Genomic DNA, 23041 nt, shown 5'->3' on the forward strand with positions numbered 1-23041 from the left:
GAAAGTCAGATACATCTTCTGGTCTTGAACATAGTAACCTTATAAAGAAATTTTGTAGTGCAATGTCCCCTGTTCACCAGAATCAGGAACTTCAATGGTGTTTCCTGTGTGTGTTGTGTGCACCCTACTGTTCTGATTGAGCTGCATTTGCCTTCAGTCCAGTTGGCTGCAATTGGGTGGGTTTTTTCCCCTGTGCTGTTAAGGGGCCTATCTGGTACCACCTTGGGCTTGTGGTTGTATCAGACCAGATGTCTGCTCTTAGCCCTTTTCTCTGGGCTGCAGTCACACCAAACTGCAAGGCTGTCTCTCTGCATTGTCCCTTGAGAGGCTTTCACTGGTGAGTGGGGCATGAAGTCAGACCAGATGTCTGCCCCCAGTCAGGCTACTGAGGGTGCAATGACCCTGAAGTGTGGGGCTGTCTCTCTGCATTGTCCCTTGAGAGGCTTTCATTGGTGAGTGGGGCATGTAGTCAGACCAGATGTCTGCCCCCAGTCAGGCTATTGAGGTTGCAATGACCCTGAAGTGCAGGGCTTTCTTCCTGTGCTGTCCCCTGTAAGATTTTTGTTGGTGGGCAGGCCCAGTAGTTGGATCAGATATCTGCCTCCTGCCCACTGCTGGGACTGTGGTGGAACTGGTGTATGTGGTTTTCTTCCCCTCTCCCCAGGACAAGAGTCACTTTGGAGTGGTGCCTGTCACTGTTGGGGCTGCTTGTAGAATGAGATTGGTCAGACACCACTTTGGAGGGACTTCTGCACAGTGGGATGGGTGGTATGGGACATATTTGCAGGAGAATGCAAGGGAGGGTGAACAGCTTTAGAAAGTTAGTAGAGGATGTTTGCTCTGATATCTGTAGATGTCTAAGCATATAGCTTTCGGGGTGAGAAAAATGGGTCTTCCCAGCTCTTTTTTTCTTGGATAAGTATCCTAAAGGTCCTTGTCCCTCCTGTGCATGTTCTGAGATTAGTAAAAGAAACTCTTTCCTGTATACCTCTGGCATTTTTCACTATGCCACTTCTATGCTGTATCTCAGTGGGTTTGTTACATATGCTGTTTCTTTAAGGGCAAAGACTAAGTTTTCTGTTACCCTCCAGCTCTTTCAGGGTTAAGCCCACTGATTTTTAAAGTACCCAGAGTTAAGCCCCACTGCTTGTAAAAAAAACTCATGAAACTCAGCCCCACTGATTTTCAAAATCGAATGTTACCAGGACTTGTCTTCCCAGTACAGGTCCCACATGACCGGGGGGCCTGGTGATGGGTCTGTCCTCTCCCTTCTCCATGATTGTGGTGTTCTTCTTATGTATAGTTAGTCCCACAGGGAGTTTGGTTCACACCAGGTCTCTGTGCCTCCTGCCATTATTGATGTGGCCTCCTCTCTATCTTTTCTGACAGTCTTTGTGTCATTTTCTGGGTTAGTTGAACTGATATGGCTGTTATCTAAGTGTCTGTGGAAAGGGGTGGGCCTAGTATCCTCCTGCTCTACCAACTTCCTGTCTTTCCAATTCTCATTTTTAGAAATAATTTCTATCTCTTTTTGATAATCTCTATTTAATAAGACATTGTCATCAATATTCCTTTTCTTTCCTTTTACTTACTTTCCTTTCCCTTCCTTCCCTTGGTTTCCTTAATTCATTAAAAATATTAATAACTGTTTTATAATATCCTACCGTTAGGATAATCACAATAAGGTTTTATGGTATGTTTTTTCCATACACACTTTACTTTTTCTTTGCATGTCTCATATTTTCTTTTTGGTAAAAACTGGGCATTTTAGATAACATAGTGCAGCAAATCTGGATACTGAGTTCCCCTCCCCTTTGAAGGTTTGATGTTGTTGTTTCCCTGATTATTTACATAAAAGTCAGGCTGGACCATTTTCTATTGTACTGACGTCTCCTTCCCTGCAGTGTGAAGCTCCTAATGTTGATTCTCCAAGGGCATAGAGTTGGGCATGCACACAGTCACCTTTGGATGACAGCTTCTTAAAAGGGGTCCCATTCACTATTTCTTTCCTTTGATTCTCTGTTAAGTCCTCTGCCTCCTTTGACATCACACAAGGATGGATAAGAAGTGTGTGAAACACAGTTCCACCAGGACAAGAGGCAGTAGTATAAACTATGAACTATATGACAAAACTAAAGGTTTCTACTTCACCTGAAATGTTATGAATTTGTTTGATATTTCAATCATATAGAGGGAATTAGTAACCAATGAAATAACTATCCACTAAATTCCTCTTCTTACCCATTTCATAAGCTAGAATTTCTGCTTTGCAAATACAAAGCAACTATCCTATGTAGCCGGAAAAAAGAAAGAGAGTACAACAGCATTTGAAATGCTTCCATCAAGCATATTCCAAGCGCAATTTCACATTGGGTTTTTAAGGATCACATTTTAATGGATGAGATCTAAAACCTATAATATGTGGCTAATTGTCCATTTAGTAACTGCTAGAATTCCACTAATTATAGGAGGGACTTTATGAAGATGTTTTATAATGTCATAATAACACAGGTTCTATAGTCCTTAAAGATCCAAATTTAAACTCCAGAAGAAATAAATAAACCTTAAGTAGACTTGAAATATTTTTGTTCTTACCAGGATGACTCTTTGACTGTGTCTTGATTTCCTTCTTTATTATACCTCTTCCGGTAGCACCTGGGAGGGGCTCTGTATCCATCTCTATAGAAATAAACAGTTCCAAAACACTTTTGTAAGGTAAATGTTAACATATGTGTGTTTGTGTGTCTAATATTCCTCTAGTTAGCATTCCTTACTATATAGGAGGAGAATTATAATGAAATATCTGGGTTGCAGAAACATAATACCTTACAATCTGAAGAACTATTAGTAGACATGTAACCTCATTATACTGAAGCATAGAGATGTTTACTGATTTGACAAAGGTGACATATCTGGGTAATGACCAAACTGATGCACAAACTGATGCTTCATCTAGGGCTTTACCCAGAAAACATAACGCCTTGTGCAAATTCAAATCACCCCAGAGCATAACTTCCACGTACATTTTAAAAACACATTCATATGGTAGGGATATACCTGGTAAGGCAGAACTTCACAGTTTTTTTTTCCCCAGGTCAATTTACAAACTATGGTCAGTGGAGTCACAGATGTTACTGTGAGGCAGAAATTCTTTGACTTGTCCAGGAATCTTTTAATGCTCTCCCTTTTGTTAAGTTATGTCACTTTAAATCAAGTAGGCATTAGTGATGGAAAAGAGTATCAAATAACATATGGAATGAGATAAAGTGCTCTCTCAAGTTCCTCTTAGTATGTAGACCTTCTAGCTGGGGAGGAGTAAGTGGGTAATTTGCAATAATGGGAGCATTGGTATTGCATCCCTTTCCATTTGAGTCTTAACATGATTTTTAGCTTTTTCCTGGATGTGGAAACTACTACGTAGGTCTAATGACAGAAAAAATAAAAAGAAACTCATCTAAAAGAATTTCACATTGCGAAAGAAATAACTAGAATTAGCGACTCTGGGTTACCTATTGGGTAAAGTTTTGTGGGCAATAATGGTTCTAACACACATATACGTGAAGTGGGAAACACTGTCATGATCCAGACATCACAGATTGGAAGTCTTGCTTTGGAGAAATGACTGAGCCCATGAATTTTAAAGTTTTCACTACCACCATGGCAGCAAAAAATATACTGCCACTGTAACCTAAACAGAGGCAGAGACCTGATGGGACATCATTACTAAAACCAGAGATAAAACTGGATTGGGCAGAACAGGTTTTCAGTAATTAAGTAATGGCATTTGTGAAAGTAATATGAGCTATAGCAATACATAACTGGAAAACATTAGCAGACATATTTTAGCCTTCTGGTCTTTCTCCAGCGGATGTAATTAGAAGAACTGAGTCACATGAATTGAGAAAACAAGGGATTCTTATATGAGGGGGGAGGCAGTGAGAATAGCCCTTGAGTATAGATTGGATTAAACACTAGGATCATAAAAAGTGTGTTTAATATATATTAAGAGTCACAATTTTCCTCCTTCACAATAGCCTCCCATTGCTTTAAGTCTTTTTAAAAAATCCTCTGTTGCTTGGAGTTCTCGGAGTTATTTTTTTTAATATAGCATATTATACATATAGTACACAATTTCCCCATTTTAAATGTTTAATCAGTCATTTTAATATGTTCATAGAAATGTGTAACTGTCACCACAATTGTTGAATCTACTTAAGATTTATACTCCTCTAATTCCAGTCAGATTTAGAAATGTTACATCATATTTTGGATATAGAGTTTTGTATATTACTCTAAAGTCCTACTCTCTTTCCACACCTCTAAAAATAAATTCATCAGTTAAATTGTTTATTTATAAAAGTTTGTGCCCTATAGAGAAACTGAAAGAAGAGCAAATATGTATAGTGTCTGCTATGTTAATCATTTTATTTATAATATCTAGTTCTCTTTCAGCCATTATTTTTAATTATATTCCCTGCTCTAATTTTGCTGCTCTCATTGTAATACTTTACATTTGCTCATTCTTTCTTCTGACAGTATAAATCTACTGAGCACTTCTAGTGAATTTTAAAATTTCAGTTACTGTATTTTTCAACTGCTGGATTTCCATGTTGTTCTTTTCAAAATAATATCTTTTCCCTTACAGTTGTTTCCAGAGGGCAATGTCTTTGGACATGCCCACAGTCACCTTTGGATGACAGTGTTTTTAACAGGGTTGTCTTTGTACCTTTCTTTTATATATCTGTTAAGCTGTCTGCCTCTTTGGTATCACACTAGAAGTCAATGGGCAGTGTGTCTATCACTGACATGAGTAAAGGCAGCAGTACCATCTTTGAACTATGTAACACAACTAATGTACTCTACTACAGTTGAGATTGCATAATATGCCTGGTATTTCCATCAAATAGAGGGAAATGGTAACCAATGAATCAACTATCCTAAATTCCTCTTGTTATTATCATATTCATGAGGTAGCCTTTCTCCTTTGGCAAATTGGAAGGAATTTTCTCTCCAAGCCAGAAATAGAAAATGAATAGAATAGCATTAGACATACTTTCACCAACCATATTCTAAGGTCACTATAGCATTTAATTTTTTATGGTTTAATTTCTAAATGAATGAGTTCTAAAACTCATAATATCTAAATTTTTATTTCTAGTAAATACCGGGGTATAATGAATTATGAGACTATTCATGAAGATTTTACCTGTATAATAATAACATATAGGTACTCTTGTCATTTAGACCCAACCTTCATTAAACCCCAAAGAAGGTAAACAACCCAGAAATATTAGACTTGGAAAACCCTTGTTCTTACCAGGAAGTCTCTCTGATTGTATCTTCATTTCCTCCACCAATATGCATGTTCCATTAACACATTTCAAGTGTTCTATATTAGTTTCTATAGAAATAAACATATGAAAATACATCATAAGTTAATCATAATGTGTGTGTGTGTAGCACTAATTTAACCAGCCTTGTTGTTAATGAATAAGCATTATAATGAAATATTTGTATTGCAGAATCAGTAGACCTTATTATTGGAAGGGATATTAGCAATCATTAAGCCTCCATATATTGAGGCTTAGAGATGTTAATGATTTGACCAAGACTGTGTATCCAGATAATGACAAAACTAATACACAAACTCACATCTCATAATCCTTTAACCAGTGCTTTTTCCATACACTGCCATGTCTTATGCTAAATTAAAATATCCTGGAGAGTTTATGATAATAATATAACTTTTGAGTTTCCATTAAAATCATAATCATACTGTAAGGATATACCTAGTGAAGTGGAACATAAAGTTTATTCCCCACAGGTTACATTGCAAATAATGATCTCCATTGCCACAGAAAATTACCAGGGTAGAAATTCTTTGACTAGTCCAAGAATATTTTATGCCCTTTTATGCTATTTAGTTGTAAAAAAAAAAGAGAGAGAGAAAGAGCAGGTATCAGTAATGGAAAAGAATAGCAAGATATTTTGTGTATTGAGAAAAATAACAGGCTTTCACAGGTCTCTTTGACATATAGACATTGTAGCTTGGGAGGAGAAAGTGATTAAATTTGCAGAAGTACCAGGATTGAGATTTGGTCTCTTTTCATTGAATTTTTGAATCAAGTAAAACTTTCGAATAGATCCCATTATAAGAAATATATATGAACATGGCTAAAGGAGAGTTTATACTGAAAAAGGAATGGTTACCTAAGGTCAACCACTGGCTCTAAAGTTTTGTGGTCAAGTTGGTTCTAACAGCATGTACCTAAATTTGAAAATATGTTATGAACTAGTCACAGAGATGTGGAAGTCTTTGGAAAAATGGCTGAGTTAATAAATAGTAAAGATTGCACTATGACCTTGGTAATACAAATGTACCAACACTGCAATCTGTATAAAGGTGGTAACCTGCTGCAGCATAACTAAAATGAGATGTGTCAGATTAGGCAGAACAAGTTTTCAATAGTGAAGTAAGAACAGATTGTGAATGTAATAAGATCTAGAGCACCAAAAACCTGGGGGTATTAGCAGATGTATTTTACTTTATTTTTTTCTAAGATTTTTATTTATTTATTTGACAGAGAGAGACACAGCAGGAGAGAGAACACAAGCAGGGGGAGTGGGAGAGGGAGAAGCAGGCTTCCCATGGAGCAGGGAGCCCGATGCAGGGCTTCATCCCAGGACCCTGGGATCATGACCTGAGCCGAAGGCAGACGCTTAATGACTGAGCCACCCAGACACCCCAGCAGATGTATTTTAACTTCTCTGGTTCTTTCTCCAACTGGTATATACAAGAAAGGTTTTTTTCATTTGAATTGAGGAAGTAAAGAGCAAGAGAAAATGAGAACAGTATGAGGGAAGATCATGTTAAGTATTAGGAATTAAAAGTTACATGCTAGAGAAATTTATAATCTAGTAAAAATTACATTTTTCTCTCTTGTCATGTCCTCTCACTTTCCAAATTCTTTTTTTATCCTATTCTTCTTGGAGATCACTGAGTTATTTTAAAAAATATATATAACAGAGTACATATCTTTTACCTCTTCTGTTAGGTTTATTCCTATGTATCTTGCTGTTTTTGGTGCAATTGTAAACAGGATTGATTCCTTGATTTCTACTTCTGCTTCTTCATTATTAGTGTATAGGAATGCAACAGATTTCTGTACACTGATTTTTATCCTGTGACATTACTGAATTCATGTATTAGTTCTAGCAACTTTTTGGTGGAATCTTTCAGGTTTTCTATATATAGTATCATGTGATCTGCAAATAGTGAAAGTTTAACTTCTTCCTTGTCTATTTGGAGGCCTTTTATTTCTTTTTATTGTCCAACTGATGAGGCTAGGACTTCCAGTACTATGTTAAATAACAGTGGTGAGACGTCCCTGTCTTGTTCCTGACCATAGAAGAAAAGCTCTCAGTTTTTCCACATTGAAGATGATATTAGCTGCGGGTTTTTGTATATGGCCTTTATTATGTTGAAGTATGTTCCCTCTATCCTACTTTGTTGGGGTTTTCAAGAATGGATGCTGTATTTTGTCAAATGCTTTTTTTTTTTTTGCATCTATTGAGAGGATCATATGGTTCTTATCCTTTCTTTTATTATGTGGTGTACCATATTGATTGATTCACAAACCAAAGATGTACAAGTTCTGTACTCCGAAAACTACAGAACACTTATGAAAGAAATTGAAGATGACACAAAGAAAGGGAAAAACATTCCATGCTCATGGATTGGAAGGACAAATGTTGTTAAAATGTCTATACTATCCAAAGTGATCTACACATTTAATGCAATCCCTATCAAAATACCAGCAGCATTTTTCACAGAGCTAGAACAAACAACCCTAAAATTTGTATAGAACACAAAAGATCCTGAATAGCCAAAGGAATCCTGAAAAAGCAAAGCAAAGCTGGAGGCATCAAAATTCTGGACTTCAAGCTATATTACAAAGCTATCATGATCAAGACAGTATGGTACTGGCCCAGAAACAGACACATAGATCAATGGAACAGAACAGAAAACCCAGAAATGGACCCACAACTATATGGTCAACTAATCTTTAAGAAAGAAGGAATGAATATCCAATGGCAAAAAGACAGTCCCTTTAACAAATGGTATTACGAAAACACCAGCATGCAAAAGAAAGAAACTGGACCACTTTCTTACTCCATACACAAAAATAAATTCAAATTGAATGAAAGACCTAAATGTGAGACAGTATACCATCAAAATCCTAGAGAATAACACAGGCAGTAACCTCAGCCACAGCAGCTTCTTACTAGATACATCTCCGTAGGCAAGGGAAACAAAGTAAACATGAACTACTGGGACTTCATCAAGATAAAAAGCTTCTGCACAATGAAGGAAACAATCAACAAAACTAAAAAGCAACTATGGAATGGGAGAAAGTATTTGCAAATGACATATCTGATAAAGGGTTAATATCCAAAATAAATAAAGAACTTATAAAACTCAACACCCAAAAAGACAAATAATCCAGTTAAAAATGGGCAGAAGACAGGAATACACACTTTTCCAAAGAAGTCATCCAGATGGCCAACAGACACATGAAAAGATACTCAACATCACTCAGCATCAGGGAAATACAAATCAAAACCACAATGAGATACCACCTCACACCAGTCAGAATGGCTAAAATTAACAGCACAAGAAACAACAGGTGTTGGTGAGGAAGCAGAGAAAGGGAAACCCTCTTGCACTGTTGGTGGGAATGCAAACTGATACAACCACTCTGGAAAACAGTATGGAAGTCCCTTAAAAAGTTAAAAAATAGATCTACTCTATGACTCAGCAATTCCACTACCTGGTATTTACCCAAAGGATTCAAAAATATTGATTTAAAGGGATACATGCACCTGATGTTCATAGCAACATTATCAACAATAGTCAAATTATGGAAAAAACCCAAATGTCCACCATCAACTGATGGATGGATAAAGAAGATACAATTTTATATATTAATATATATTAATTTATATTAATTATATTAATATATTATATTATATTATTTATATATTTATTTATATTTATATTATATATAATATATTAATATATATTATATATTAATATATAATATATATCAATAATTAATTAATATATTAATATATTTATATATTGATATATATTTATATATTGATATATATTTGTATATTTAAAATATATATTTGGAAATATAATTTATAAATATATTATTAATATATATATTTAAATTTATAAATTATATATTTAAATATATTTTTATATATTTTTATATATATTCTATAATATATAAATATATTAGAGTTCTAATTAGAGCAATTCAGGTGTGGAATTTAGTGATTCACCACTTACATACATATATACACACATACACAATGGAATATTACTCAGCAATAAAAAAAAATGAAATCTTGCCCTTTGCAATGATGTGGATAGAGCTAGAGTATTATGCTAAGTCAAGTAAGTGAGTCAGAGAAAGACAAATGCCATGTGATTTCACTCATATGTGGAATTTAAGAAACAAAACAGATGAACATGGAAGGGGGAAGAGAGAGACAAACCAGAAAATAGACTCTGATTTATAGAGATCAAACTGCAAGATGCTGGAGGGGAAGTGGGCTGGAAGATGGTTTAAATGGTGATGGTTTTAAAAAAGGGCACTTGTGATGATCAGTAGGTGCTGTATGTAAGTGATGAATCACTAGATTCTACCCCTGAAACTAATATTAGTCTGTATGTTAACTAACTGGAATAAATAAAAACTTGAAACTAGAAAAAAAATGAATGGAAAACAAAATAAATAAATAAATACAAAATAAAACATATATAACATTTACAATTTACACATTTAAAGTATTCAATTTACTGTTTTTAAAATATATTCACAAAACTGTATAACTATTTTCATAGTTATTTGTAGAGGACACTGGATTTTAAATGTTCTTACCACAAAAAAGAGGATAATTATGTGACATGATGCAAGTGTTAACTAATACTAGGGTAGTAATCATACTGCAATATATAAATATATCAATTCAACACATCGTACACATTAAATACACAATTTTGTATGTCAATTATATCTCAATATATCTCAAACTTATACTAATTATACTTCAGACTTATACTAATAAAATTCCAGTAAGTCCAGTGAGGTATAGAAATGCTACTCTCATATAGCATTAGGCCATCCCATTTTTACACTGCTGTTATACATATTACATCTATAAATATAAAGTCATTGTTCTAATTGTTATAATTGTTTCTTTGTAAAATTTTATGCCTTTTAAAGAAGCTGAGATAAGAAAAAATAGCAAGTATATGTTTATGATATGTATTAATCTTCTTATTTACAACTTCTGGTTCTGTCATTTGTTTCTGTGGATTCAAGTTACCATCTGATATAATTTTTTTTTACCTGAATATACTGTTCCTACCCATCTTCTTTGTGCTATTGTGAAATATACTACATGTCTATATGTCATAGGTCTAATAGTACAAACATATACATATTGTTTTCTACAATTGCCTCCTAAATCAATGAGAAAAAAAGTGATGAAATACACACATATGTTATGTTTTTTAATTATAGAATTTCCTTTACCAATTCCCTTTTTTAGAGAATTCAGATTACTATATGATGTCACTTGCTTTCAGCCTGAATAATTGTCTTTTGCATTTCTCGTAAAAGTCAAAACTGCTAGCAGTGCATTCTCTCTCCCTTTGCTCTTTTTAAAATTTATTTGGGAATCTCTATTTCACCTTCATTACAGAGAGATAGTTTTGGTGGAAATAAAATTCTTGGTTGATATATTTTTTTCTTTCTTTCAGAACTTTGAATAGGCCATCCTACTGCTTTTTGGTCTGTATAGTTTCTGGTAAGTCAGCCATTATGCCCAATAAATAGTAGAAATGTGAAGTTTCCCAAAGTGTGTATATCAATTTACACTACTACCAGCAATTTCTGAAAGTTTAAATAGCCCTACAACATTATCATGACTTGATTCTGTCATTCTTTCTGATTTACACTCAATGATGGCATGTCATAGTATCCTTGTGAATTTAATTTCAATTTACCAATTAACTAAGATTATATACTTTTCAAATGTTTATTAGTCATTTAGATATCTTCTTTGGTGAAGTATATGTTTAAGATTCTTGCTCAATTTTGTATTGAATTTCCAATTTATTTCTTAATGCCATATTAATAATCTTTACAATATTCTGATGAAAACTTTCTGTTGGTTATTTGAGCTGCAAACGTACTCTGTCATATGCTTTTTAAATCTCTTAATGATGGACATAATACCGAACATTAAGTCCGACCTTAAAACATTTACATTTGTAGGTAGTGTACATTTATTGTAGTCTATTTTAAAAAACTCTAATCAAAGATAAGAACACATTTTTCTATAGAATTTTCTAGAAGTCCTATTGTTTTACAATATGTTTTAAAATATGTAAAAGAATTTTCTTTTACTTTTGTTATATGATTTCTCCTTTGTTATCAGTGCATTCAAATCTGTTTCTGACAATAATTTGTTCCATTTGTCTATTTGCCTATCATTGTACCAGTACTATACTTCTTCAGATTATTGTATTTTTATAATAATATTTGATTTCAGTATTTTCTGATCTTTAAATGTATTCTTTTTTTTTTAAGTTTTTCTGTTTTGGCCCTACGCACTGCTATATAAATTTTAGAATCACCTTATCAATTTTCAGAAAAAGTTATTGCTAAATTTTTTCTAAGTTTTTATTTAAATTCCAGTTAGTTAACATACACTGTACTGTTAGTTTCAGGTGTAGAATTTAGTGATTCACCACTTACATACAACACCTGCTGACCATCACAAGTACACTCCTTAATGCCCATCACCTATTTAACCCATCCCCCCACCCAGCTCCCCTTTGGTTACCATCAGTTTGTTCTCTGTGGTTGAGTCTGTTTCTCAGTTTGCCTCTCTCTCTTCTTTTCCATATTTGTTTGTTTTGTTTCTTAAATTCCATATATGAATGTAATCATATGGTATTTGTCTTTGACTGACCGACTTATTTTGCTTAGCATAAAATACTCTGTAGCTCCACCCATGTTGTTGTGAATGTCAAGATTTCATTCTTTTTATGGCTGATAATATTCCATTATATACATGTATATAATTTTATATATGTATATAATATCTTTTTTATCCATTCATTTTATCCATCTATATTCATTTTATCCATTCATTAGTCAGTTGCCATTTGGCCTGGTTCCATAATTTTGCTATTATAGATAATGTTGCTATAAACATCAGAGTTCATGTATCCCTTCAAATTAGTATTTTTGTATTCTTTTGAAATTTTTAATAGATTTCTTTTCTAGAGGAATTCAGGTTTACATAGACTTCCCAAATACTTCTCCCCCCTACATACAATTTCCCCTATTATTAACATTCTATTTTAGATAATATATTTGTTACAATTGATGAATCAATGTTGATAAATTAATAATAATATCCATGGTTTATGTTAGAGTTTATTCCTCTTGTTGCACAATTCTATGGATATGGACAAATGTTTAATGTCATGTGCCCACCACTATAGTATTATACAAAATAGCTTCAGCACCCTGAAAATTCCTTGTGTTCCAACTCTCCAGTGCTCCTCATTCTGAACCCCTGGCAACTCCTGCTCTTTATACTGTCTGTATAGTTTTGCCTTTCCCCAGAGTAGTATGTAGTTGAAATCGTATAGCTTTTACAAAACTGGCTTCTGTCACTTAGCAATATTCCCTTAAGTTTCTGCTATGTCTTTCTGTGGCTTGATAGCCCATTTCTTTTTACTGCTGAATAACATACAATTATATGGATGTACCACAGATTGTTAATCCATTCACCTAGTGGAAAACATCTTTGTTGCTTCCAATATGGGTCAATTATAGGTAAATATGCTATAAATATTCATGTGCAGGTTATTACAGGGGTATAAGATTTCAACTCATTTGGGTAAATATTTTGGAGCACAATTACTGGATTGAATGATAAGATAATGTTGGACTTTATAAAAATGCCAAACTGTCTTCCCAAGTGGGTATAGCATTTTGTATGCTCAAGAACAATAAACAAGAGCTCCCGTGTTCCACATCCTTTATAGCATTTTGCATTGTCAGTGTTTGGGGTTAGCCATTCTCGTAGGTGTGTTTCATTAGGTATCATATTATTGTTTTAATTTGCAATTTCCTAATGACATATGAAATTTCATATGCTTATTTGCCATCTTGTATCTTCTCTGAAGAGATGGCTGTTCACTTTTTGAGAATTTTAAAATTGTGTTGTTATATTAACATTCAATTTAATCATTTTTATATATTTCAAACACAACTCCTTTATACGAGTGTTTTGCAAATATTTTCTCCCAACATGTATTATGTTTTTTAATTCTCTTAAAAGTGTCTTTCACAGAGCATAGGTATTCATTTTAAAGAAGTCCAACAGATCACAATTTTTCTGCTCCTCTTTTTCTAGTTTCCTAAGGGAGAAGGAGAGATTATTTATTTTTTATCTTTCTTATTTTCTAATATTTGTATTCAGTGCTATAAATTTCCTTCTCAGCACTCCTTTCATTGTTGTGTCACACACATTTTGATAAGTAGTATTTTAATTTTCACTTAGTTCAAGTTTTAAAAAATTTATTTTGACACTTTTTCTTTCAACATGTACTTTAGAGGTGTATTTTTTTTATCTTCAAGTATTTTGAGATTGTCCAGCTATCTGTATATTATTGAGATCTAGTTTAACTCCATTGGAGACTGAGAGCATGATTTGTGTGATTTCTATTTTAGAACAAATTTTAATATACAGTTTCTTTCTTAAAATATGGTCTATCTTTGAAAAAATGTGGTCTTTGTGAGTATAGCTTGTGAGTTTGAGAACACTGTGTATTCTGCTATTCTTGGATGGAGTATTCAAATAGATATCAATTAGATACAGTTAATTGATGGTCTTGTTGAGTTCATCTATGTTTTTATTTTTTGCCTGCTGGTTATGTTCATTTCTGATAGAGGGGTGAAGTCTCCAAATATAAAACTGTACATGTTTATTTCTCCTTGCAGTTATATCAGTTTTTGCCTATGTACTTTGGCACATGCACATTAAGGCATATACACATTAAGGAATATTATATGTTCTTGGAGAATTGTCTCATTTATCATTACTTAATATTTCTATTTATCCCTGGTATTTTTCCTTGCTTTGATGTCTGCTTTTTCTGATACTAATATAGCTAATCATGTACATTTTTCTCCATGTCTTTACTTTTCTGTGTGTGTCTCTTTATGCATATATCCATTTTTCCACCTTAATTGAAGTATAATTGACAAATAAAATTATAATATATTTAAAGTGTACAGCACAAAGACTTGATATATATATACATTGTAAAATGGCTCCCACAATCAAATTAACACATCCACGACCTCACATAGTCTTGCTTTCTTGCTTTTTCTTTTCTTGCTTTTTCTTTTTCTTTTTTTATTTCCCTCCCTCCCTCCTTTCCTTCCCTCCTTCCTTCTTTTTCAGTGAGAGCTCTTATATCTACTCTCCTAGCAAATATCACATATGCAATACAGTATTATCAGATATAATCATCAGTTGTACATTAAATCCTCAGAATTTACTTACCTTATATCTAAAAATTTGAACCCTTTGATCAATCACTCTCCGTTTAACTCACGCCAGGATGTGGCAAACACAATTCTACACTCTGGTTCCGCGTTTGACTTTTTTCTAGGCTCTACATACAAGTAATACTCTATAGTATTTGTTTATCTCTGTCTGGCTTATTTCACATATCAAAATGCCCTCCAGATTTATCCACATGTTTGCAAAAGGCAGTATTTCCTTCCTTTTTATGGCAAAATTATACTCCATTATAATGGATAATAATGAATATATATGTGTATATATATATATATTCATTGTTCATTATCCATTCATCCATCAGTGGAGGTGTACACTTAGGTTATTTCCATCTCAGCTAATGTGAATAATGCTACTATAAACATGGGTGTATAAGTGTTCTTTGAGATAGTGATTTCATTTCCTTCAGTTATAAGTCCAGATATGAGATTACTAGGCCATATGGTAATTCTGTTTTTAATTTCTTTGAAAAACTTCCATACTGTTTTCCATAATGGCTGCACAAATTTACATTATAATCAACCATGTACAAGAGTTGCATTGTCTTCACATTCTCATCAATACTTGTTATCCCATGTCTCTGACAATAATGATTCCAAAAATTGTGAGCTTATATTTCATTGTGCTTTTCATTTGCATTTCCCTGATGATTAGTGATGTTAAGCGTCTTTTCATGTATCTGTTGGCCATTTGTATGTCTTCTTTGGAAAAATATCTGTTCAGATCCTTGAATTATTGTGATTGTGATTGAATTGTTAGTTATTTTACTATTGAGTTGTATCAGTTCATTATATATTTTGGATATTAACTTCTTACCCGATATGTAGTTTACAAGTATTTTCTCCTATTCTGTAGACTACGTCTTCATTTTGTGATTTTTTTGATTGTTTCATTTGCTGTACAGAAGTATTTTAGTTTGATGTAGTCCTACTTATTTATTTTTATTTTGTGCTTTGCTTTTGATATCAAATTAAAAAAAATTATTGCTGAGACCAACATCAAGGAGATTTCTCCCTGTGTTTTCTTTTTTTAAAATTCAGTTTTACTGAATGGAGCACTGGGTGTTATACGCAAACAATGAATCATGGAACACTACATCAAAAATTAATGTAATGTATGGTGATTAACATAACATAATAAAATAAAATTTAAAAAATTCTATTTAGTTACATATAGTGTATTATTAGTTTCAGAGGTAGAATGTAGTGGTTCATTAGTTGCACATAACACCCAGGGCTCATCACATCACATGCCCTCCTCAATGCCCATCACCCCATCCTCCCACACTTCCCCTCCAGCAGCCCTCAGTTTGTTCCCTATAGTTAAGACTTTCTTATGGTTTTCCTCCCTGTTTTTTATATTATTTTATTTTTCCCTCCCTTCCCCTTTGTTCATCTGTTTTGTTTCTTAAATTCCATGTATGAATGAAATCATATGGTATTTTCTTTCTCTGATTGACTTATTTCACTTAGCATAATACCCTCTAGTTCCACCATGTCATTGCAAATGGCAAGATTTCATCATTTTTGATGGCTGAGTAATATTCCAATACACACACACACACACACACATGTATGTATGTGTGTGTGTGTATATATATATATATATACATACATACCACGTCTTCTTTATCCATTCATCTGCCGATGGATATCTGGGCTATTTCCATAGTTTGGCAATTGTGGACATTGCTACTATAACCATTGAGGTGCATGTGTCCTTTTAAATAACTTTTTTTATCCTTTGGGCGAATACCTACTAGGGCAACTCGTGGGTTGTAGGGTAGCTCTATTTTTAACTTCTTGAGGAACCTCCACACTGTTTTCCAGAGTGGCTGTACCAGCTTGCATTCCCACCAACAGGGTAAGAGGGTTTGTGTCCTCACCAACACCTGTTGTTTCTTGTCTTGTTAATTTTAGCCATTCTGACCTCTGTGAGGTGGTATCTCATTGTGGTTTTGATTTGTATTTCCCTGATGTCAAGTAATGTTAATCATTTTTTTCATGTATCTGTTGGCCACTTGTATGTCTTCTTTGGAGAAATGTCTGTTCATATCTTCTGCCCACTTCTTGGGTGGATCTTTTGTTTTTTGGGGTATTTAGATTGATAAATTCTTCAGATTAGATTTTTGGATATGATCCCTTTATCAGATATGTCATTTGCAAATATATTCTCCCATTCCATACCTTGCCTTTTAGTTTTGTTGACTGTTTCCTTTGCTGTGCAAAAGCTTTTTGTCCTGATGAAGTCCCAATATGTCATGTTTGCTTTTGTTTCCCTTGCCTAGCAAGAAGTTGCTGTGACTGAGGTCAAAGAGGTTGCTCCTGTGTTCTCCTCAATGATTTTGATGGATTCCTTTCTCACATTTAGGTCTTTCATCCATTTTGAATTTATTTTTGTGTATGGTGTAAGAAAGTGGTCCAGTTTCATTCTTCTACCTGTGGCTGTCCAATTTTCCCAGCACCATTTATTGAAGAGACTATCTTTTTTCCACTGGATATTCTTTCTTGCTTTGTTGAAGGTTAGTTGACCACAGAGTTGAGGGTCCATTTCTAGGTTCTCTATTCTGTTCCACTGAACTATGTGTCTGTTTTTGTGCCAGTACCATACTGTCTTGATGATTGCACCTTTGTAATACAGCTTGAAGTCTGGAATTGTGATGCCACCAGCTTTGATTTTCTTTTTCAACATTCCTTTGGCTATTCAGTGTCTTTTCTGGTTCTGTACAAATTTTAGAATTGTTTGTTCTAGCTTTGTGGAAAATGCTGGTGTATTTTGATAGAGATTGTACTGAACGTGTAGATTGCTTTGAGTAGCATAGATATTTTAACAATATTTATTCTTCCAATCCATGAGCATGGAATATTTGTCCATCTCTTTGTGTCCTTCCTCAATTTCTTTCATAAGTGTTCTATAGTTTTCAGAATACAGATCTTTTACCTCTTTGGTTTGGTATATTCCTAGGTATCTTATGAGTGTTGGCGCAATTGTAAACAGGATCAATTCCTTGATTTCTCTTTCTGCCTCATTGTTAATGTATAGAAATGTAATAGACTTCTTTGTATTGATTTTTATATCCTGTGAGTTTGCTGAATTCCTGTATCAGTTCTAGCAATTTTGGGGTGGAGTCTTTTTGGTTTTCTACATAGAGTATTATGTCATCTGTGAAGAGTGAGAGTTTGATTTCTCCTTTGCCATTTTGGATGCCTTTTATGTCTTTTTTTGTCTGATCACTTCCATTACTATGTTGAACAATAGTGGTGAGAGTTCCTGACAGGAAAAGTTCTGTTTTTCCTTGTTGAGGATGATATTTGCTGTGAGTCTTTCACATATGGCCTTTATGATGTTGAGGTATGATCCCTCTATCCCTACATTGTGGAGGGTTTTTATCAAGAAAGAATGCTGTATTTTGTCAAATGTTTTTTCTGCGTCTATTGAGAGGATCATATGTTCTTATCCTTTCTTTTATTAATGTGGTGTATCATGTTGATTGATTTTCAGATGTTGAACCACCCCTGCAGCCCAGAGAAAATCCCACTTGGTCGTGGTGAATAATCTTTTAATATACTATTGGATATGATTAGCTAGTATCTTATTGAGAATTCCCCTGTGTTTTCTTCTATGAATATTATGATTTTGGAGGTCTTTAATGCATTTGAGTTGATTTTTGTGTATAGTGTAAATAGGTGATGATTCTTTTGCATAAAGATACCTATTTTTCCCAACACTATTGAAGAAACTATCCTTTTCCCATTGTATATTTTTGTTATCTTTGTCAAAAATCAGTGGACTATATATGAATGGGTTTATTTCTGTAATCTTTATTTTGTTCCATGTAACTATCTTTTTTATGTCAACATATCATTCTGAATATGCAAAGGCTACAGCTTTGCCTATTTCTTTAGCTATTTGGAGTTTTTTGTGGTTCCATAAAAATTTGTGTAGTTTTTAAAATCTTTTGTAAAAGTGCCACGGGAATTTTGATAGCAATTGCCTTGAATCTGTATTTTGCTTTAGATAATATGGGCATATTAACATAATTCTTCCAATCTCTGAGTGTGGAGTATCTTTCCAGCATTTATTTGTGTCTTCTTCAATTTATTTCATTCAAGTCATAGTTTTCAGTGTAGAGATCTTTCTTTTCTTGGTTAAATTTATTTCTAAGTATTTTATTTTTTATATCACTAAATATGAGATTGTCTCTTAATTTCTTTTTTGGGGGCACCTGGGTGGCTCAGTTGGTTACGTGTCCAGCTCTTAATAGCACAGGTTTTGATCTCAAGGTTGTGAGTGCAAGCCCCACTTTGGACTCCATGCTGGATGTGGAGCCTACTAAAAAAAGAAAACCTTTAAAAATTTTTATTTTTTGTTTTTGGTTTGTTGTTTGTTGTTGTTTTACAAAATTGCAACTGATTTTTGCATGTTGATTTCATATCCTCCAACTTTCTTGAATTCATGGATTTCGGTGCAGTATTTAGGGTTTCTATATAAAAATATCATTTCATCTGTAAACAGAGACAGTTTTACTTCCTTTTTGATCTGGATGCCTTTTATTTCTTTTTCTTGCCTGATTATTCTGGATAGGATGTCCAGTAGTATATTGAATAAAAGTGGTGAGAGTGGACATCATTATCTTGTTCTTTATCTTTAAACCATCCTTGCATCACAGAAATATTCCACTTGATTATATTTCAGTATGCTGTTGAATTAGTTGAATTAGTTTCCCAATATTTTGTTGAGGATTTTGCATCTATATTCATCAGGGATATTGACCTGCCATTTTGTTTTCTTGTAGTGTTGTTCCCTGAATTTGGGATGAGGTATTCTGGTCTCATAAAATGAATTTGGAAGTGTTCCCTACTCTTCAATTTGGGAAAATTTTGAGGATTAGGATATATATATATATATATATATATATATATATGTATATAAAATATACAATTCAGATATATTATATATGATATATAAATATATATAAAGTTTATATATGTGTATACATTTATATAAATTTATAAAGTTATATAAAGAAAATAATGTAATTGTATACAATGATATAGAGAATATATAATATTCTAATATATATATATTAGAATAAACTATTGAAGCCATCTGGTCCTGGGCATTTCTTTGGAGATTATTGATTACTTTTTCAATTTCTTCACACATTATTTGTTCAGATTTTGTATCTCTTCATGATTCAGCCATGACAGGCTGTATGTTTCTTGGGATTTATCCATTTTTTCTCAGTTATCAATTTTGTTGGCATGTAAATTGTTCATAGTAATCTCTTGTGATGCTTTTTGCATTTCTGTGGTATCAGTTGTAATGTCTCCTCTTTCATTTCCGATTTTATTGGAGTCTTCTCTCTTTTTCTTAGACTAGCTACAGGTTTTCAATTTGTGCATCTTTTAAAGAACCAATCTTGATTTTGTTTATCTTTTGTACTGTCTTTCCAGTCTGCACTTTTTCTGTTTTCTGATCTTTGTCTTTCCCTTCTAATAATTTTAGGCTTCATTTTTTTCTCCCCCCACCCCGCCCCCCGGCCCCATGTCGTGGAGGTGTAATCATATTGTTAAAATGAGACCTGGCTTTCTTATATTAGGCATTTATTGCTTTAAACTTCCCTCCAAGAACTACTTTTCCTCGACCCTCAATTTTTTTATGTTGTGTCTCCTCTTTTGGTTGTCATAAGATGTTTTTTATTTTCCTTTTTATTTCTTCTTTTTCTTCTTCTCCCCACCTCCTCCTCTTCTTCCTCTTTTCCTCCCCCTCCATTTTCTTTTACAAGCCTAACCATATCATTTTAAATGTATGTTCAGTTTAGTTTCAATGAGTTAAGTATTCAGCTATGACGAGATGCTTGAACAGACAAGTTCAGAAACACTCATATGTTAAGCAAAGGAGGTGTTACTTCCAAAGGTTTGTACACAGTGCAGTTTCAATGAGTTAAGCATATCTCTATTCCCACACACTTATTTTTCAGGAATATGTTGTTAAATTTCCACACATTTGTGAATTTTTCAGGTTTCATCTTGTTATTGATTTCTAGTTTCATACCATAGTGGTCAGAAAACATTCTTGATATGATTTAAATATTTTTAGACTTGTTAAGATTTGTTTTCCAAGGGGCGCCTTCAATGTTCAGTTGATTTTTAAGGGACTATGTATTTTGTTTCCTTTTAAAATTTCTTTTAAATTTCCTTTGTATATATTCTGTAGATATTTTCTTTTTAGTTACCAAGGGGATTATGTATAACTTCTTAAAAATTATAACAATCTAATTTAAATTGATACCAAACTTAACTCCAGTCACATACAAAAACTACTCCTATAGAGCTCTATCCCCCTTTTTTATAATGTCACAAACCACATTTTTATACATTGTATGCTCAATGACATAGAGTTAGCATTATTTGTATATATTTTCTTTACAATATTATGTAAAATAAAAAGTGGAGTTACAAACCGCAATTTCAGTAATACTGGCTTTTATATTTGGCATGCACTTTACTAGAAATGTTTATTTATTCATATAGCTTAAAGTTACTGTCTAACATCCCATCACTTTGACCTGAGAGATTCCCTTTATGTTTCCTAGTAGCGATGCCTAGTAGCAATGCCTTGAATGCCAGGAGATCTATTCTTTGTAGTTTGGTTTTGTGCTGGAGCACTCCTTCACACTTCTACCAAATTTTCTTACTATTTTGAAGATTATTTTTTCTTAAGTAGCATTTTTTTAGTTACTGTAAACATTTGATTGTTTCCCACTGCTCTGACAAAGTTGGATTTGACAGTTTTCTAGGTTTTTTTTTATTATTATGTTATGTTAATCACCATACATTACATCATTAGTTTTTGATGTAGTGTTCCATGATTCATTGTTTGTGTATAACACCCAGGGCTCCATTCAGTACGTGCCCTCTTTAATACCTATCATCAGGCTAACCCATCCCCCCACCCCCCTCCCCTCTAGAATTCTCAGTTTCTCAGAGTCCATAGTCTCTCATGGTTCCTCTCCCCCTCCAATTCACCCCCCCTTCATTTTTCCCTTCCTGCTATTGTTTTTTGTTTTTAATGCTTCTTCCAAAGATCAAGAACTTGGGGCCTCCTAGTCTATTTTGCTGCTTTATGGTGGTTGTTTGGAAACTGCCTCGGAACCCTAAGCTTATATTTTATTGCAAAGTACTTAGTCAACTGGCCACACCAGCTTTACACATTTTCTAATTCTTACATATTTTTCTCACCATTAGAAATTTCCTAACTTGGTAATAAGTAGATCAAAAAGCAGCCATATTGTCTATCTTGTGAAAGCTCCATTTTTTTTATTCCATCTTGTTATTAGAAAAGATGATATAAGAAATTAAAATTATGTTCTCTAAGAAACTGATCATATGGGTGCCTGGGTGGCTCAGTTGGTTAAGCGACTGCCTTCGGCTCAGGTCATGATCCTGGAGTCCCGGGATCGAGTCCCACATGGGGCTTCCTGCTCAGCGGGGAGTCTGCTTCTCCTTCTGACCCTCTTCCCTCTCGTGCTTTCTATCTCTCATTCTCTCTCTCTCTCAAATAAATAAATAAAATCTTTTAAAAAAAAGAAACTGATCATATAACATCTAGTTTGCTATGAAAATTCACAATGTAGGGTGAATACTATATATTTTTTGTTTCACAAACAGGAAAGGAAAACTATAAAGCATTATCTAATGAATCCTTGTTTGGTGGCTTAATGAGCACATAACAAATTCACTTAAAGATAAATATTAATTCATTGATTAGAATAAAATTATTTTTGAGAAAAGTTGTCCTATTTTTGAATTTCTTATATTCTTTTAACAACAGAACTATAGATTTAAAATACTTTAACTGTTAAACAGTTTTTCTTGCCTAAACATCATAAATCTCTACTTACCTGTGACTTTATTTAAATCTAATTGATATATTAGATCGCTAATTGATGGATTTATTGCTGGGAGATCTGCTGAATCTGGAAGTTCTGAGGCCGCTTCATTTTTAACTGGAATAATAACAGATTGCCAGATTAGTTAAAATTTTGTTTATGGTAAAATTTTAGCACATAAAATTAATTAGAAACATTTTACTGTACAGTTATTTAGCCTTATTTTAATTTTTAAAATTTTATTATGTTATGTTAGTCACCATACAATACATCATTAGTTTTTGATGTGATCCACGATCCATTGTTTTCATATAACACCCAGTGCTCCATGCAATACGTGCCCTCCTTAATACCCATCACCGTGCTAACCCATACCCCACCTCCCTCACCTCTAAAACCCTGTTTGTTTCTCAGAGTCCATAGTCTTTCATGGGTCATCTCTCCCTCCAATTCTCCACCCCC

The 23041-nt window shown here is 33.6% G+C and overlaps 1 protein-coding gene across 12 annotated transcripts in view; it reads right to left on the reverse strand.

The window, feature by feature from the left end:
* The window catches only part of CCDC7 (coiled-coil domain containing 7), a 481360-nt gene that overhangs the window by 135187 nt on the left and 323132 nt on the right, over positions 1-23041 (reverse strand). For all 12 annotated transcript variants that reach the window (XM_035729112.1, XM_035729118.1, XM_035729115.1 and 9 more), the window contains 3 exons: positions 22592-22696; positions 5318-5401; positions 2596-2679 (listed from right to left, as the gene is read on the reverse strand). In XM_035729112.1, coding sequence (XP_035585005.1) covers positions 2596-2679; positions 5318-5401; positions 22592-22696 — 273 coding nt within the window. The remainder of the gene's footprint in view (positions 1-2595; positions 2680-5317; positions 5402-22591; positions 22697-23041) is intronic.

Source organism: Zalophus californianus, chromosome 9, assembly GCF_009762305.2.
Source record: "Zalophus californianus isolate mZalCal1 chromosome 9, mZalCal1.pri.v2, whole genome shotgun sequence".
Taxonomy (NCBI): Eukaryota; Metazoa; Chordata; class Mammalia; order Carnivora; family Otariidae; genus Zalophus; species Zalophus californianus.